Below are 18,067 nucleotides of genomic sequence, written 5' to 3'. Positions count from 1 at the left end.
CATTAAAAATTATTTTAAAATGAAATCCTTTGAAAAACTGTTGTGAACGTATTTTGGAAAGCATGAAAAAAGACCAAGGAAAAAGAGTCAATTATAAACATAAGATCAGAGAAAACAGATAATATTAAAATAAGGATCAACGAATAAACATGAAGCGATGACACAAATTTCGTCTCCTTTAAAGCTTACGAACACTACAGAAATTGACAGTTTATACTAGTAGTTCATGCGCTCAAGTGACATGATGGTCAACCCCATAGAAGAGCTTGAAAAAGATTAAAGACAACATTCCTTTATTTTTATTCACTTTTAAAAGTTACAAAAAAACTATTTCATATTCACATCTATAACATAACCTAACTGAAAGGATCGTTAAATCGACGGGTAGCATTGATTTAAGCAAAATACAGAAAAATTAAAACGAATGATACTGAAAGACATAGGTATATTTTTTATAAATACTTGTAAAATGTTATTAAACTTGACGCTGTTGTAAATTATCGAATTTTGTTGTTGAGATATTTGTATTTTTTTTTTTTTTATTACAACCAGCATCATTCATACCAATTTGATTCGAGAAATTAGAAATGAAACCTACACAGACTGTCACCAGTTGATCACTCTGTAAGTATACCACATAAAAAACGACTTTGAAAAAAATGAGACTAAATCATAATGCACTCAGAATTTATTTAAGGAAAAGTATTACACAACAACTTCATTAAAAATGTATTCAATTTCTAATTTGATAATTAAAAATCCAGTCAATTGTCGCCATTCTCCGATAATACCAGTAGGACTAAATAAAATTAATATCAAATGTTAGGAAAAGGCCGTGAAGTTCCGTGATGTAACCCTCGTTCTGCTCAGGAATTGTCTACGTTTAAATAGTCTACGTAGCAGCTGAAAGATCTTTAATACCAAATGATCAGTTGTTTAAATGTATTTCTTATATATGCAGGTGAAGCTGGTATTTTTGATAGTTTAATCAGATTGTTTCCAACAATAAATTTTCTTTAATGTCACCTTAAGATATATTGCGAATATCCGGTCACCCCATAACCCCACTTATTTAGTGAGTGCATGACTTTCATTTACAATGAATAAAATAACCAATACTGTAACAATGGTCTGTATCTCAACTCACTATCAACATATTTTCGAGGTTCTATATCGTTTGATACCTATATAGACGTCAGATCTTTAATTTTGTCCATTGTGATTTCTTTTCCGATTAAAATAATTTGACTCATTAGGCATTATCAGATCAAGCGACTCTTACCGTATTGCCAAACCTCAGTTTTTCATTTTTGTGTGTGTTTATATTGATTATATCGTCTTAACTAAATTTTGTTATTTCAACATCAGTAAACTAATCTTGCTTTATCCTGTGTCTTTAAGGTAACATTGTTCGAGTATAAATCCATACCTCACCTAAATATAAAGAGTTTTAGCGTTCATGGGAGCATAATCGAAAAAAAAAAGTTTTTGACGCAAATTAATCATAATTGTTTTGTCACCAGGGATATACATCGCAATAAATTAACAAGTATAGCAAAAATGGTATTTAGCAATTTAAGACAACTACAAACATTGTAAGTATAGTTTTTACTTTTGCGAAGCGTATTGGTTAGACAGTATGTTCTGTTTTCTGAAAAGAAAATGAAACAATCGTTATTCGTGATTTCTCTATTTAACTTTTTAACTAACAACCGGAGTTACATTTTAAAAAAGCGCATTGCATAAACTGCCTTACACACCAACGGAGTTTTAAGGAGGAATTTGGTTTGTTTCTATTGTCAATGTCATTTATCAAAAATTCAAATCAAGTGAGAAACAAACTTGATTTGGTTAAAAATTAATCTCAATACAAAACAATTATCCGGTTGAAATAGATGAAAACATAAACATATATCGTGCTAGGTATTAACCAAAACCAACTTTCAAACCACTACCATGCGTTTTATTTTAGAAAACGATCGCTTAGTTGCCAAAATTCTTCAGAAACTCGTGTAAAATATATATTGATCAAAGTGAGAAGAACATAAAGAAAAACAAATAAATTTTCCTTATGAAAGTACGATTACGAATCACAATACATTTTAATAATGAGTAATGAGAAAACCGAGCAAACTAGGAGAGTTAAGAACGTTCTAAGGAAGTGACAGTAGCGCAGAAATTTTATAGAAATAATTAAGTAACTGTTACTTAACACTTACACAATGATATAGTTGAAAACACTTATAAAAAGTAGCACTAAATCGTTCACGATAAAGACAATGAAAGATATGCTTATATTATAAAAAATTGTAATAAAGCGTCATCTTTTTGTTTGACACCAGTTTGAGTTTTCAACTATAACGTTACAATTATCAGAAGTGCAATGTTTTTAATACATACACCCGTTCAGATATCGTTTAAGGTAATACCAAATTTGTATATAATTCTGAAGATTGACGTGTCACCCTATGTCAACACATTATTATGACTTCGACTCTGTCAGTCGATTTATTTGTTAAGTAAAACACTATGCAAATGAAAAAAAAAGCACAAGCTTGATATTATATCAACTCAGTTTTGCAGGTTTTATTAACTGTAGTGCTTAAATTAAAAAAAGAGACATTTTATACCCATAAGGAAATTATACATAGATCAAAAACAAACATTGTAGAAAATCAAATATTGAATTACGCCTGAGAACCAATCAAAATCCTAAATTAGTGACGGATATGAGACAGCGAAATAAATACTAGCATGACATACATTTCTTATATAACTTATGCATTGGATCAATACATTCTAGTATGCTTTTGGTATTTTTCACTCATCTTATTAACGCATAGAGTTTTATTATTTTCAGAGACCTCAGATATAATACCATTGAACATATACATCCCGAAGCATTTCGTACCTTGACATCACTAAAACATCTGTAAGATTTTATTCGTTCTTTACGGCATCCAAACTGCATCAATGATAAATACTAACAGTTTTGTTTTTCGTTCATTTTTTAATGTTAATATACACAGTCACGTATATTTAATCATTGTGTTTTGTTTATATTAAGAGATTCAGGATTTTGGATTAAAATAAATAGACAAAAACTTACACGTATTATTACTGATCTATTTTTACACCTAATATAAGTATTGTTAAAACTTTTGACCCTGAAGAAGGCCATTTGTTGAGCCGAAATATTTGTCAACACGATTTAATAAAAAAAAAAATCGTATTATAACATCATATATCAGTACCGTTGTGCAACCTTTTAGACTGACATAATTTTTTCTTATCTGCATAGTATTGTCTATTCTAAATGATCCGGTACATACTAAATTTGATGGTTGGTCCTTTTCATAGACTTCTATATTATTTTTTCTCTGAATGACCTGTATCATGTTATCCACATAACCCCAGTGAAGTTAAGTTTTTAGCTCCTATATCATGAACATCGATGATTATTTTAAACAACTGAGAGCTATTAAACAAAAAAAAATAGAATTGAACACCCTTTATCTAATTTGTGAAACTAAGAGTATAATAAGAGCATTCCTAACGGACTACAAATCAAGATCAAGCCACAAGCACCTGGCTCTTTATTCAATACATTACAAAAATGTTTATGCAAAGAAAAAATGAAAATCCAAGTAAAACATGTGTTTAACTACCTTTCACATGTATTGTGTTCATGTTTTGTGGCATATCTTAAAGAAAGTGAGTTTTCAATTTTGCATGTTTTACAAGCCGCAGTGCTTAATTTTTGAGAAAAAAAGAAAAAAATCCTAATCATTAAAGCATTCATATGGAGCAACACCAGTCAATGATCAAAATATTGAAAGCTTCCAACCAAATCAAAACTTTAAAGGGATGAGGGATGTGAGTCAATGAAATGTTTATGTTGCGAGGCATTCCGTTATTAGTTTTTTGTATTTTTCTCCAATCTCAATAATTTATCGAGTATTTTATTTTTCAGATACTTACAAAATAATGCAATTGAATATGTACGACAGGAAACCTTTTGTAACTTGACATCCCTGACAAATCTGTAAGATAGTTTTTGTTTCATAAACACATAACCATATATATACACAGCCATGTATCACCATCATTGATGGCGATCCGATGGATACAGCTGTTGTAGGGTTGTCACTGACTCAGACGTACTTATGAATATAATTATTTTCTGTGACTGTATCTTACATTGATTTGTAGGATCCTTTACTATAGATAATTTAGCTGATCTGTAACAATTACATCTTCATGCCTTATATATCATGTACTGTAGTACACCGCTAGATTAAAACTGACGAGGAAAGGTAGCACATGCCCACCGCAAGCTCTTTTATTGAGAGCCCAGGTGGTCGTGTGGTCTAGCGGGACGGCTGCAGTGCAGGCGATTTGGTGTCACGATATCACAGTAGCATGGGTTATATATATATATATATATATATATATATATATATATATATATATATACAACTCGTCTAAAGATCAACCCAACAATGTTAGATCAGTAAATTTGCTTTCGCAAGTATTTGGTTCTTCCCTCGCCGTGATTCAAACCCATGCTACTGTGATATCGTGACACCAAATCGCCTGCACTACAGCCGTTCCGCTACACCACACGACCACCTGGGCTCTACGATAATAGTGCTTTCGCTGGTCGTGTGTTACCTTTCCACGTCAGTTTTAATCTAGCGGCGTACTGAAGTACATGATATATAAGGCATGAAGATGTTATTGTTACAGATCAACTAAATTATCTATAGTAAAGGATCCTACAAATTAATGTAAGATACAGTCACAGAAAATAATTATATTTATAAGTACGTCTGAGTCAGTGACAACTCTACAACAGATGTATCCACCGGATCGCCATCAATGGTCGTGATACATGGCTGTGTACATAATGTATATACAACTCGTCTAAACACCAACCCAACAATGTTAGATCTGTAAATTTGCTTTAGCAAGATTTTTACTTTTAAGCTATATATATACATCTATATATAAAGACTGAATAATAACCTACGACATCTTACTGGGCGCGCCATGAATCATATGATAATCATACATAACACCTTTAAATTAATTTGTAGCAAGTCCAACAAGGAACAACTTCATCGTAAAATAATAATAAAAAAAAAAAATGAGAAGTATTTAGGATAACATTTATCTTTTATCACTATGACCATGATGTAAAATAAATATTAATCTATTCTGACAATTATAACAATCTTGTTATCAATACAATATATCAGTCTTACCCACAAATCATACAATTCTAAAATTTTAAAACATGACGAAGCTTATTACAACACAGACTGTATAAACGGTAGATGAATTAAAACAGGGGCTGTGAATTTAAACATCACATATATATAGTACTTTGATAATGAATAAAGCATATAATGAATTTTGACTAAGGTAAGTTAACGTTTATCCTCAATTAATAATGTTTATTTTATTTATCAACTATGGACGTTTGACGAGGTCAATACGTCATATATGTTCATGTTCATGTGATATTGAATGAGGACGAAGTCAGAAGTTCATCGTTATATAACAGGTCCATATAGAATGTATTCACAAGTTGAAAGACTAAGCCCTGAATTATATCTTATATAATTTGTAAGAAGTTTAAATATTAAAAAGACCTTGAATGCCAATAGAACTAATCAGCACTAAAGACCAACTGACACAATAACTAACAACTATATGTCACAATACGACCTTCAATAATGATCATAGCCAGCTTGTTAAAAGGACCCGTATGACAACATTGATGTAAACGACAACCAATAGTTACAGTCTGAATTTGATATTGACTCGATATGTGGCAGGTATTGGTCGTATTATTGCAAATGCATATCGAATCCAAAGCCCTTGGAAAAAAAGAAAAAGTTTAAACCTTTCCCACTTCGTCCAGGTTAGTCTGTTGATTTTCCATCGGTAAATTTAGATTTTGTCTCTTGCTTATGTTCACGCTTTTTTCAGTTATAAAATAATTGGACAACTCCGTATTGGTATGAAGGATGCACGAAATTTGCCTTTGAATTATGAAGCCGTGTCACTTCGAACTCATCTCTAATAAACTGCTTGTTATCGATTATATATCTTCTCACAATACGTTTGTTTAATTATTATATAAAACGCTATTATAATGTTTTAGTAGAGTTTGAATGTGCAATTATATAATAAAAAAATATATATTGCCTTTAATACAAAACCAAAAGTATTTTTTTTATCATTAATCTTTTTACAATTTTTACTACATGTATTGGTTAAATTTGATACAATATTTTCATTTTTGTTCATTTTATTTTGCTAACTTCTTTTAGTCAATTTTACGCTATTACTTATGACAGCGGTTAGAACATCCTATTTAATATTACCTTAAGATAGCGTCGATATGCATGCTGAGATATTGTGTATGGTTCTAACAAATGAATACAATGTTTATTTTCATAGCGAGCTTGGTTACAACAAAATTAATTATGTCGACGAAAATACGTTTAGACACCTTTCAAGCCTTCGATATTTGTGAGTATTTTTTATTGTCCTTTTAAAGAAGCATTTTGTATATTCTCATGACAGTTAAGATTCTCCAACTTAAACTGGCTTTATGGTAAAAGGTGCACTCATAGAATACACTCATCAACTTAATAGAAACAATAGTGCAAATAAAGTAGAAAAACACAGGTGCATATAAAACAGCAACATACTCAAGTGTGTCAAATTAATTAATAAGAAACAATTTAAGATAATAGCAGTATCGGAAAAATCAAATCAATGATACATGTAAGTAATATCATGATAAATATTGTTTAAAAGTAATGTGCTCACAGTAATGTTGTTAATACCGAATACATGCATCATGGCTGAATGAAATCTTCCGCCTTTAAAGAAAAAGCAAAATAATAATTTATTGGATCATTTTTCTTCAAGGTATAAAGCCATCTTGCGCTAAACAAAAACCTATGTAGAAATTGAATGTATCAATTTATTCAACACTTAGATCTTGACCAAATGGTTTCTTTTTTTTTCAGATACATGGAAAACAATAATATATCTAGCATCAATTCAATTCCATTTCAAGAAATGCCAAATTTGTATTATCTGTAAGTTAAGAAAAAATATATGGAGCATTTGAATTACATATGTTACTAATACAACACTACCTTGCACTTTTGCAATGCTTAGATACTGTTGATAGCGTGAACAGTATGATTTTTTGTACATATCGATCAATGTAGAATACAAATAACTCTAAATTTTATGCAATATTCATTAACGGCTGGTGTCAACTTTCATTTTTTCCAGTGTGAGAGGTCAAACTATATTTGTACTAACTAAATGTACGAAATATACCTTCTCGTTATATAATATATCAATGCCTGCTGTGGATAGTAAACTTGGAATTGGAAGTTAATAGCAAATGCAAATTATTTGTAGTACATTTTCGTCGAATGATACGGAAAAACGCAAAAATAATTATTTGAAAACCAAAAATATAACAGATTGTGGAAAAAGGCGGAGGGCAAACAAAATGTTTTCCTGTCCCAAAGTATCAATGATATTTTATTTAAAAGCAGAGGTTCAATTTCTGTTCTAATTTACAAGTGAAGACCATACAACCGTCAACTATATATTGACAGTTGAATTCGATGTTTTCTCTCCATTGGAACTTATCTAACATTCTTATAGATATAACAGAACGATGCAGATCTGTATACCTATATCATATTTATTTAGATTTTTGACTCTGTCAATACTTACACATCCAGTATTATGTATGTTGCGATAGTTTTTTAATAGTGTCTGTTATATCTTTTAGATAAAGCCTTGCATGATATATGTGACATTTTAAAAATGATTAACATTAATTTTTATCGAAATTTAGTAAATATATGCCAAAAAACTTTAGTTGTAATAATTTGTTTATCCAATGACAATCAAGCATAGGATGATCAAATATATTCTACAGTACTAAGCCTTAATATTACAGTCATCTACAATATAACAGAATCACAGCTATACCAAGAGATGCTTTCAATAACTTATCACAGTTATATAGAATGTATGTATTTACCTTTTTAAGATTCATAGCAATGCGTTTTCAATATCGTTACTTATCAATGTATGTGTCTTTATCAATCAAACTTACAAGTTACAGATACAAAATATATGAAGTAAGCGAGACAACAGGCTATCATCAGTAATTGCCGTATTTATCAAAAGTTTCGTATCAGCCATTCGTCTTTTTCAAATGGACGTTTATTGGGGTTTATTTATCAAAGGCATTGTTTTACATACGAAACTGCTATGTTTTGCGGTGAACTATAGTTTCTAATGTTTGTGTCATTTTGGTCTTTTGAGGATAGTTGTCCTATTGTCAATCATACCACATCTTCTTTTTTATATTTAATCTCTTACTTATAATTCAATCTCAAGTTATCAAAAAATGCACCTCTCTTGTTGGATGAAATAAGTTAACCTTTTATTTAGAAACCTGAACCATGTTGATTAACTTTTATCAAAGAAAAGAATACACAATTCATTATAAGTAAACCAATCAACGACAACGTAAAGCCGCCTTTGTGGACTTTATATTAAAACTAATGATGACAGAAACTTACGAGATACAAATTATATGCGCGTTAAATAATGATTGGTTCAAAATGACAACACATATCTTTGAAAGTTTCATTAATAACTTAATTTCATTCTTTTTCATGCAACTTTCGACGATTATTCTATTTAGTGGAGTGACCAAACCAACACTTTTTCAACTTTAATGAACCATCCTACCTGCAGGCTTAATTGTGTCTTTAAAAAAAGAGAAATGTTTATTCTTTAATTTTTGCCTGGTCGTAGAATTGAAGTATAATGCATTTTTTTTAAATAAGGTCATGGTTAGTGATTGAGTTTTTCACTGTTGTCAATTTATTTCACAATAGCTTTTAAAAAGTCCCAAAAAAATATCTGAATTGTTTCTAAACAGGAAATTCACAATGAAATAAACTGTATCACTTCATTGTCAACTTAATTTGAAAAAAATGAAACCACCGAATTCACATTTAAAAGGGAATTCAGACTAGCAACAGAATAGATGATAGAACTACCGAATCTCAATTCATTTTGTTTTTACATCGCATCTATATATTTCTGAATTTTACGGCATTTATAAAAAGAATCGAAGTCATTTTGGTTTTGCTTTGATGTTTATTTATTGCCAGTCACACATATTTCACAAGGCAATTAAATCAAATGAGTTTAATGATGTACTAAAGTTTCAGCGTATATTCTAGCTCTATGAACGTTTTGTTTGCCTTACAAAAACACACATTAATCCCTTAGAAAAAGTGGTTGCATGGGGGTATTTAAACAAACAAAGGGCATGACAACTTTTGAAAACCTGACATCAGTCATCGTTTTTGTCGTCGTCCTCTTTGAATATTTCTCGGTGAATTAATTAATTTCTACAACCATCAGACATTTCACATGAACAAATATTGGTATAAACGGATTTCTGTTGGTTGCATACACAGTTGTAATTGCAAGCTCTTTTCCCTTGTCCGTATACGTACAAACAAGGTCTTGAAGTAAAACTACAGACATTGGTCCCTAACAGAAAACCGAAATCAAACTGTGTTTATCTTCTTTCCAACCAGAGTCTTAGGTAAGTATGATCACTGGTTTAGCAATATGAGAATTTATCCAAACTTGGCGGAATTTTCATATGACTGGCATTCTTTGTGGCGGCAAACTCCATCCTTAGCTTGTTTATATCATCATGAAGATACCTTAACTTTCCCTTCGGATCATATAATGAGTCGATAAATGCACTTTCAATTTTAATGGCGGTTCCTAATCTCCCGTTTGAAAACTAATCGGATTTGGCACAACTTTTTGGAATTTTTGTCCTCAATGATCTTCAACTTTATACTTGTTTGGGTTCTCTAACTATTTTTATTTGAGTCTTATGTAGAAGCAACGTGCTTCTGGGGAATCAAATAATAATCCTGGTACCTTTGATAAATACAATCAGAACTTAGAAGATTGAAGGGAGAGCAAATTTCCTCTTCAGGGAGATGCATTAAATCACATTTCCAACATTTCCACATGGTACCATCATCATGGAACAGAGTTGAAGGTATGGAACTAATAGGATATGCCAATATCCTGACTACAGTCTCATTCTCGCAAACATTAGCAAGAAATAAAGCACGACGAACTATTTTTACTTGGTTAGTATGTGCCTTAACACAGTCACACGATTTACACTTGAATTTTGAGGTCTTGGTCGTATCATCAAAAGTATTGAGAGGAGACCTCGACATAGGACTGTGGAAGACATGGGTTAAAGACTAGAGCAGCTTTCCACAAAATGTTTCACCATCTGGATGCCACGTTCAAGAGATTTAAGAAGAGAATCATGAATGTTTTTTAGGCTTTCGTTTCTGTAGAACTACTGGTATCTATCAATGGCTAAGGCTAATCGGCAACGATAAATAGATAGGTCATATTTGAATGCATATACTCAATCAAATCAAATTCTTCTTGACTCGTGGAATTACAGTTGGCTTGTTTTCTTCGTGTTCACATTTCGCATCCGTCGCTAATCCCGATCTTGATCTCAATTCAGAACTAAAATACGCAAGAATGTGTCTTGCAAAATTCAAAGAAATACAGCGGGTTTTTCCTTGTCAGTCCTATATTATGCCTCTACAACCTTTAGAATCTCGAATTTCTCTGTAGCCATATGACCCAAGTTCTATTTATGGCTCCATGTTTGTGTCTGGTTGTAAACTCACCTAATATAAAGACAGATTTTACCGTTTCAAAAAAATTCAACATATCCAAGATGAAGGCTGGTGTCCACCTAGCATAGTTCCTCTGATTGGTAATGAAAAAGCATCGCAACATCGCTGCTACCATTTTCAAATGTAAAAGCCACTACCCAGTCAGTTCAGCCCTAATGTTCTGTAACAATATCTCAACTGCACGAAGAAACATATCACTAAATGCGAATGTTGGTGATAGTTTACAAGAGTGTATTCTGAATTTTTCAAACAATGGCAACATATATTATTTTAAACTAGAAAAAAATGCAATACCTTCAGCACTCTCGGGTGTTTAAGCAAATGAACTGTGGCATACATTTGGTTCTTTATTATATGATAAACGATTTTTGTCTTAATTAACACCAATTGAAAAACACTTTTAAATTGAACAAAAGAGCCATGAGAGCTAGACTCATATACCAAAGTTAATCCTCGAACACGTCCAGAATAGACCGTTGTACATTTGGGCAACATCATACAATTAATTGTCAAATGTTTGCACAGCATATTGTTGACTAGCACGTTTTGGCATATTTAAGCATTGTTTCATAGTTTTAAATACTATTGCCAAGTTGAGGCTTGGCATCTAAAACCGGAGCATGGGCTACAGACGAAATTTCAGATTTAGCCTCTTGTAAGAACCGGTCAAAAAAGGAACAATTTGTTCCTTGCTTTCTGTAGAAAATGGAATTGAATATAAGTTTTGTCTCGAAAGAAGTCGCAGAAATAACAGGACAGGACAGGACAGATATATCTCAGTTTGCGATGAAGCAAGACACAATCTTCCCATAAACTTTAGAATAACGAGGAGGCCCATACCGTTCTGTTGGCTGGTCGAAAGGTAAACATGCCATAAGATTAGTATTCAATCATTCAACATCAAAGATCTTTCTAGTTCCCATTTAACCTTTATGGAACTCGTGTGGGTGTTTGATGATTCGTTTTGATAATGAATTTCAAATCTAGGCATGGAGTGAAATGTATCTTTACCATCGATTGATTCAGCATTTAAGTCAATATTTTCTGCTACCTCCTGTACAATACGACCACTTTTTTCGAAATACAGAAATACCATAAGGTACATCGGACATATCTTCGATTCTGTCTATTTCCATTTGTCCCATATCTACGTACTTCAGAGTTGGATGCAAACAAAAAAAAAACGAAAGTGTGCATTTTAAATAAAAGAATTTAAGCCAACCTCATGGTGTAATTGTAATGCCAAAGCAAGATGGTATGGGGTTAAAAGATTTATGTTTAAAGTAATATGCATTCTGTTCTTGCCAGGACTTTTCGCAGTTTGTCGACTGAAAGTTTAGAACATAACTACAATCTTTCAATAAATATTATAATAACTAGGAGGTCCAAATCATACTCATTGAACTATAATGCAAAGTTAAAAATCCTCATAAAAGTTGATATATAAGAAATACTGTATTTGAATGGCTTCGAAACTTAACAACGGGAAGTCTAAAATATTTTAATTCGGAAAATTGTGATATTATCAATGTAATCGAAATTTAAAATGTTGTGCTGTCGCTAAACTGAGTGAAAATGGACACAATTTAGAAAAAAGATAAAGAATTTTAGTTCCATACCATGAATAAACAACTTAACTCTGTATAATAGGCAAAATGATATGTCAAAAGCCAAAAACAAAGTAAAAAAACTCAAATTGTTCCCCATCTTGAAATTTGAACAACAATCCAAATATCATTTTCTTTCCATTTTGTAAAAAAACTGCACCACATGAAATGTCTACGACCGGACAAAAAAGTTAGCTTAATGTATTGGCTTTTTTTTTACATTCAAAAAAGGGTCCTACCTTATGTTATGTTATGTTATGTTTAGTTTGTTATGAAGTCGACGAGTATACCTATCCTTTGTTAAGTAGACTTTCTTCCCTGTCTATACGATAGAGTGGAAATTACAAAAACATGTGAAGAGGACTGTGCACACGTCCTTATACAGTGAACTTTATCAATCAGATTCCATTTACAACAATTTAGAACTGAAAGACATTGATATGAACATGATTAAACGTTATATCAAATAGTACTTAAGGTGGTATGGGTGTCTGCCTCCATCTTGGATTGTAAAAAACAGAGAACCAAAGGTCCAGATTTTCTATCAAGTCAGCAAACTTGATGCAGGAATGCAGATATTTAATGTGAATTTTCATTTAGAAAAAACAGTTTATAAGAATAAAACTTATAAATATTAATATTTTTGCAAATGTTGATTAATTTTGGTCGTTTTTTTTTTTTTTAGATCGGCATTTTAAGGGGAGGTTACTCTAAAACAGTGCATTGTCTGAAGGAATCTACATGGAATTTTCCTATTTTGTAGTTTAGCCGGGAATAACGTACGGTGACCCTATCTTTTCGTTTGATAATCTCAAAGCAATGTCTGAAACCTATCTTTTCCTTTAGTATCTAATAATTCTATCATTTTGTTTATTTTCTAATCACAATATGGTGTTTTTTTCCTGTATAATCCATACAAAATGTGTCATTTTGTCACGTCCTGTAGCTTGAGAAAATGCACGATGACCTATCATTTTTATTATATTTTTCAACATATATCAATAGCTACTACGTTTTGGCAAAGTACGAACAAATTCTATCATTTTTATTTCAGACTCCCATACCGCCTTAATAAATGAAATGCATTGTATTAATGGCATATGCCTCAAAGTAAACAATGATTGTTGAAAAATTGGAAAAAAACAACTGATATCAACACCACATAATAAAGCGATCACTGCTTGAATGTAATAATCCCAAACTGAACCGATTCGAGATGCGTTTCAGAGGCAAATTAGTCGTCAAATTGGTTTATCTACGTACTGTTCAAATTTCGAGAATATAATACGTTAACTGTATACGAGGGATTGGGAGTGTTGCAGGAGACAGTTAACCTGATGATATATCCTTTTTTTTCTTTAAAATTTCGTTTTAGTCAATTTATGAGATTTGATCATCAATAACTGTTATATCATATATATTTTAAATTCTAGATTCCTTTATAACAACAAGATTCAGTCTATAGAAAATAATACGTTCGTCAACATGACAAGTTTGTATAATCTGTAAGTAACGACGTCATTTGCATTTTTTTTTTATATAAGATGCACTCGATAAAACCAAGTTCGGCGTCGAATAAACGATGAAGAAATAATTAAAATTGTTTAACACTGAGTTTAGAGTTAAGGATGTTTCATCCTTTGCTATTGACATATTGAAGTCACCGCTTTTGCAGTGTTGCCATGCTTTATGTATTTTTCTTATTTTCGTAGTTTTATAAACAGGCCTCTACAGCCTTTTTCTTTGAAAAAACAAAATCCGTAGACTAGTTGTGTTCATTTAAAAATTGATGAGGCTCATATATTACAATAGTATCTGTATAATTGACAGCTGTTAGATATATATTTACTTTAACTTATTGGTCTGCAAGGCGCCTTTCTATATATTTATTTTTTCAGGTATCTCTACAACAACGAAATATCTACAATTAAACAGCCAGCCTTTACGAATCTACCTAACCTTCGATATCTGTTCGTATAAATGTTTGAAACTAAATGAATTTGTAGGCTCTCGCTATACAATTACATTTAGCAACTGGTTTTTTTTGCAAGCAATAATTCTATAGTAAAAACAAATTGGAATCTGAGCGTATAAAAGTAGTTGTTTGAAAATGTTTATCTTACCGATCTATGTGAACTTCACACACCTAACTAATTGAAAATCACCCCTTTCCTTGATTTTTAAAAAATACCCTATTTTTACATAGATAGAAGGATTGAAATTAATCAATGACATTTTCCTTGTTATGTACTGTTTTGATTTATGTTTCCATTGGAAAAAAGTGGAACGGAAGCTTCAAGTACAAAAATCATGCATCAAGATTTTCTATCTATAAACTTTAAGATTTACACTTCTGCAAACTTTGTAGAATATCCTCAATCGAAATACATATGTTCAAACATGGATTTATAATACGATGTTTCTTCTCAAACCGCATAACACAGTATTGGAAACGTTATAGGTTGATTACTTTAAAATTCACAATATTTCATGTATCATTATTAGATTCAAAAGACTTTGTTTGGTCTTAACAATGTCTTAAAAAAGACGAAAACGAAAAAGACTCATATCTTTCAAAGTCAGTGAAAATACAGATGTTTCAAAAGAGACAGAAATTAACAAAAGATTAAACTTGAATCTGTTTATCCATTTACACTTAATAAATTGAGTGTACGGTCACAGTCATCAATCGCAAAAGATTAATCCTTTTTTGCTCCTTTAATATTTTTTCTTGGTTATGTTTGCCGATTTATAAAATATAAACATCGATAACTGCTATTGTATATTTATATATTCTAGATACCTTTATAACAACAAGATACAGTATGTGGAGAGTAATACGTTCGTCAACATGACAAATTTGTATGAATTGTAAGTAACAAAGTCATGTTGATTTCTTCGGGTTTAAAACACATTCGATGAAACAAACTTTGGCGTCAATTACTAAGTATCAATGTATTATGATTCCTGGACTTAAGTATGTTTAACACTGACTAAATAGTAAAAATATTTATGAGGCATCGTCATTTCAATATAATATTGATTAACTATTTATTATAACTCAATTATACCCGGATTGAAATTTGATGTTTCGTTTACAAAAGACTCATCAGTGACACTCAAAACACAAAAATATTAAAAAGGCCAAATAAAGTACGAAGTTAAAGAGCATTCATGAACACAAATTCCTTAAAGTTTCGCCAAATCTCATATATTGACTAACGTGTTAAAATTGACAATGAGTATCAGTTGGACACAAAACTTTACGATGAAAGAGATGAATTTAGTTTCCCAGTTGTGATCTGTACATATCTATGTAGCAATATTTCCGTAGCGCCTGCATGCACAGTAAACAACCAGTTTTCGCCTCTCTAGCGAGGAGAAAAACATTCCAAATGTAATTCTTAGGTCTTCACCTCTTCATTTACCAATATAATGAGAATTGGAAAATCGCTAAAGTAGATCTCGGCAAATTCGCTAGTAAATAGATATCAAAAGTACCAGGATTATAATTTAATACGCCAGACGCGCGTTTCGTCTTCATAAGACTCATCAGTGACGCTCAGATCAAAACAGTTAAAAAAACAAACAAATACAAAGTTGAAGAGCATTGAGGACCCTAAATTCCAAAAAGTTGTGCCAAATACGGCTAAGGTAATCCACTCCTGGTGGTAAGAAAATCCTTAGTTTTTCGAAAAATTCAAAGTTTTGTATTAAACAGAAAATTTATAAAAATGACCATATAATTGATATTCATGTCAACGCCGAAGTGCTGACTACTGGGCTGGTGATACCCTCGGGGACGAAACGTCCACCAGCAGTGGCATCAACCCAGTGGTGTAAATAGTTATCAAAAGTAAGTCTCTAATACAAAATAAAGAATCGGCGGCAATAAGTTGGTTTACAGTATATATCCCAGTTGATAATAAATATTCCAGGTCATGTTTTTTTCTATCAGCATTTCTTGGATCAAGGGTTGCTGTTCACAAGAAAGCTAATTAACTGATCAATTCATGCGATTAAATTAAAACCAATCCTCTTTAGATTTTACGTACGCTATCACGAGTAGGTTGGTCGTTATGCAATATTTGTTTCACAGATGATGAAGAATATGTTCCTTATATCGTATCTCTAATCGATTCCCCTTTTCTCGAATAGATCATACCGGATTAGAGTTATTACCGGGTTTGTTTTTACATGAGCTACACGCAACTTGTGGAGCTGGAGCAGGATCTGCCTACCTTTCCAGAATACTTGATGGCACCCTTAGATTCTTATTATTGCGTCTTTTTAAAGTTTTGTTTTGTACACTTTTGTTTGTCTGTTTGTCTTATTTTTTTTTAGCCATGCCATGGCGCTTCCACTTTATTTTAGACTTATGAGTTAAAATGTCCATCTGGTATCTCGCCACTTGTTGAAAATTGTTAAATATACAAACTTAAACGTATAGCTCTGACAGGCGTCTTTTAAGCAAAATTGATTTTATATTTTTCAAGGATTCTCTACAGCAATGAAATATCTACAATAAAACAATCAGCTTTTATGAATCTACCAAGGCTATTTCACCTGTAAGTATATCTTTAATCTAAGCTGATAATTATTGCAATGATAGATAAAAAAAAAAGAGGTGTTAAAGATTAGTTAATTCTTATTTAAATAAATGTATGAATACTCATGATACTGTAGATAATAGAATATCACATTTGAAAATTATTCAGAAATAAATTAAATAGTACACAATACGTCTATTTCAAGAATGAAAATTAAACTTTAAGAATTAACAATGCGGTATGTGTTTGTACCGGTGTTATATATAGCTGTTCCGGACCATATGAGTATTTGGACCATACGCGTATGGTCATGACCATATGCGTATACTCATATGGTCCGACCATACGCGTATGGTCCGACCGTACGCGTATGGTCGGACCATATGAGTATAATACTCGTTTGGTTATTAACGGGCCGGACCATATGAGTATTTGGACCATATAGGTATATTAATTGTTCCAAATTACATTATAAACGTTTCAATAATACAAGAACTTTATCTAAAAAAACAGTGATGGTTTAAAACCTGACAATTTTTTAATTTTATAATCCAAAAAACTACGTAAAAATTTTAACATTGACGCCATAGTTAGTTTTCATCGCTAGTTACATTCGTGCATGTAGGCTTGGATGACATTCACTTCCACACGGTATCATAGCTTTTTTTGCATTTGCAAGTTTTGTGCACGATCTTTTTCATTTACACATTTTGTTTGCGAGTGAAAAACAAGCCTTTTTTGCAGCTACGTACAGTGATACCGAGGTCTTTGGCAATTCTGATGTCTACAGTGTTTTTAAGAAGCTCTAGATCTAAAATATCGTAAAATGGTTGACTGCAATACACCATCTTCACAACACAACTTAAATAAACTAATAGTATGCTACTTTCAAGTGACTTCTTATGTAACAGTTCATTAAGAAATTTTTGGAATTTAATTTTTTAGTCGACATATTGCCATTTACTCGTAATAACAAATCGGTAATGACCATCGGTAATGACCATCGGTATAAAATGTGTTTACTTTAAATTTGACAATTAAGTAAAATTAACAATGTGAAACTTCTTATTTTTATTTAGCTTAT

At 31.5% G+C, this 18,067-nt stretch overlaps 1 protein-coding gene across 5 annotated transcripts in view; it reads left to right on the top strand.

The window, feature by feature from the left end:
- Positions 1–17,011, top strand: part of LOC134721473 (leucine-rich repeat-containing protein 15-like) — a 31,327-nt gene extending 14,316 nt beyond the window's left edge. For 3 of the 5 annotated variants that reach the window (XM_063584523.1, XM_063584522.1, XM_063584521.1), the window contains exons 4-14: positions 553–624; positions 1,524–1,595; positions 2,861–2,932; positions 3,974–4,045; positions 6,472–6,543; positions 7,050–7,121; positions 8,009–8,080; positions 13,867–13,938; positions 14,332–14,403; positions 15,233–15,304; positions 16,930–17,011. In XM_063584523.1, the coding sequence (XP_063440593.1) occupies positions 553–624; positions 1,524–1,595; positions 2,861–2,932; positions 3,974–4,045; positions 6,472–6,543; positions 7,050–7,121; positions 8,009–8,080; positions 13,867–13,938; positions 14,332–14,403; positions 15,233–15,304; positions 16,930–17,005 (796 nt within the window). In that variant the 3' untranslated portion in view covers positions 17,006–17,011. Of the gene's footprint in view, positions 1–552; positions 625–1,523; positions 1,596–2,860; positions 2,933–3,973; positions 4,046–6,471; positions 6,544–7,049; positions 7,122–8,008; positions 8,081–13,118; positions 13,213–13,866; positions 13,939–14,331; positions 14,404–15,232; positions 15,305–16,929 lie in introns of those variants that run through there. The other 2 variants (XR_010107858.1, XM_063584524.1) reach the window with 2 other exon arrangements.
- Positions 17,012–18,067: the final 1,056 nt, after the last annotated feature.

This window comes from Mytilus trossulus, chromosome 6 (genome assembly GCF_036588685.1).
Source record: "Mytilus trossulus isolate FHL-02 chromosome 6, PNRI_Mtr1.1.1.hap1, whole genome shotgun sequence".
NCBI lineage: Eukaryota > Metazoa > Mollusca > Bivalvia > Mytilida > Mytilidae > Mytilus > Mytilus trossulus.
This window is presented reverse-complemented; position numbering and strand designations above follow the sequence as displayed.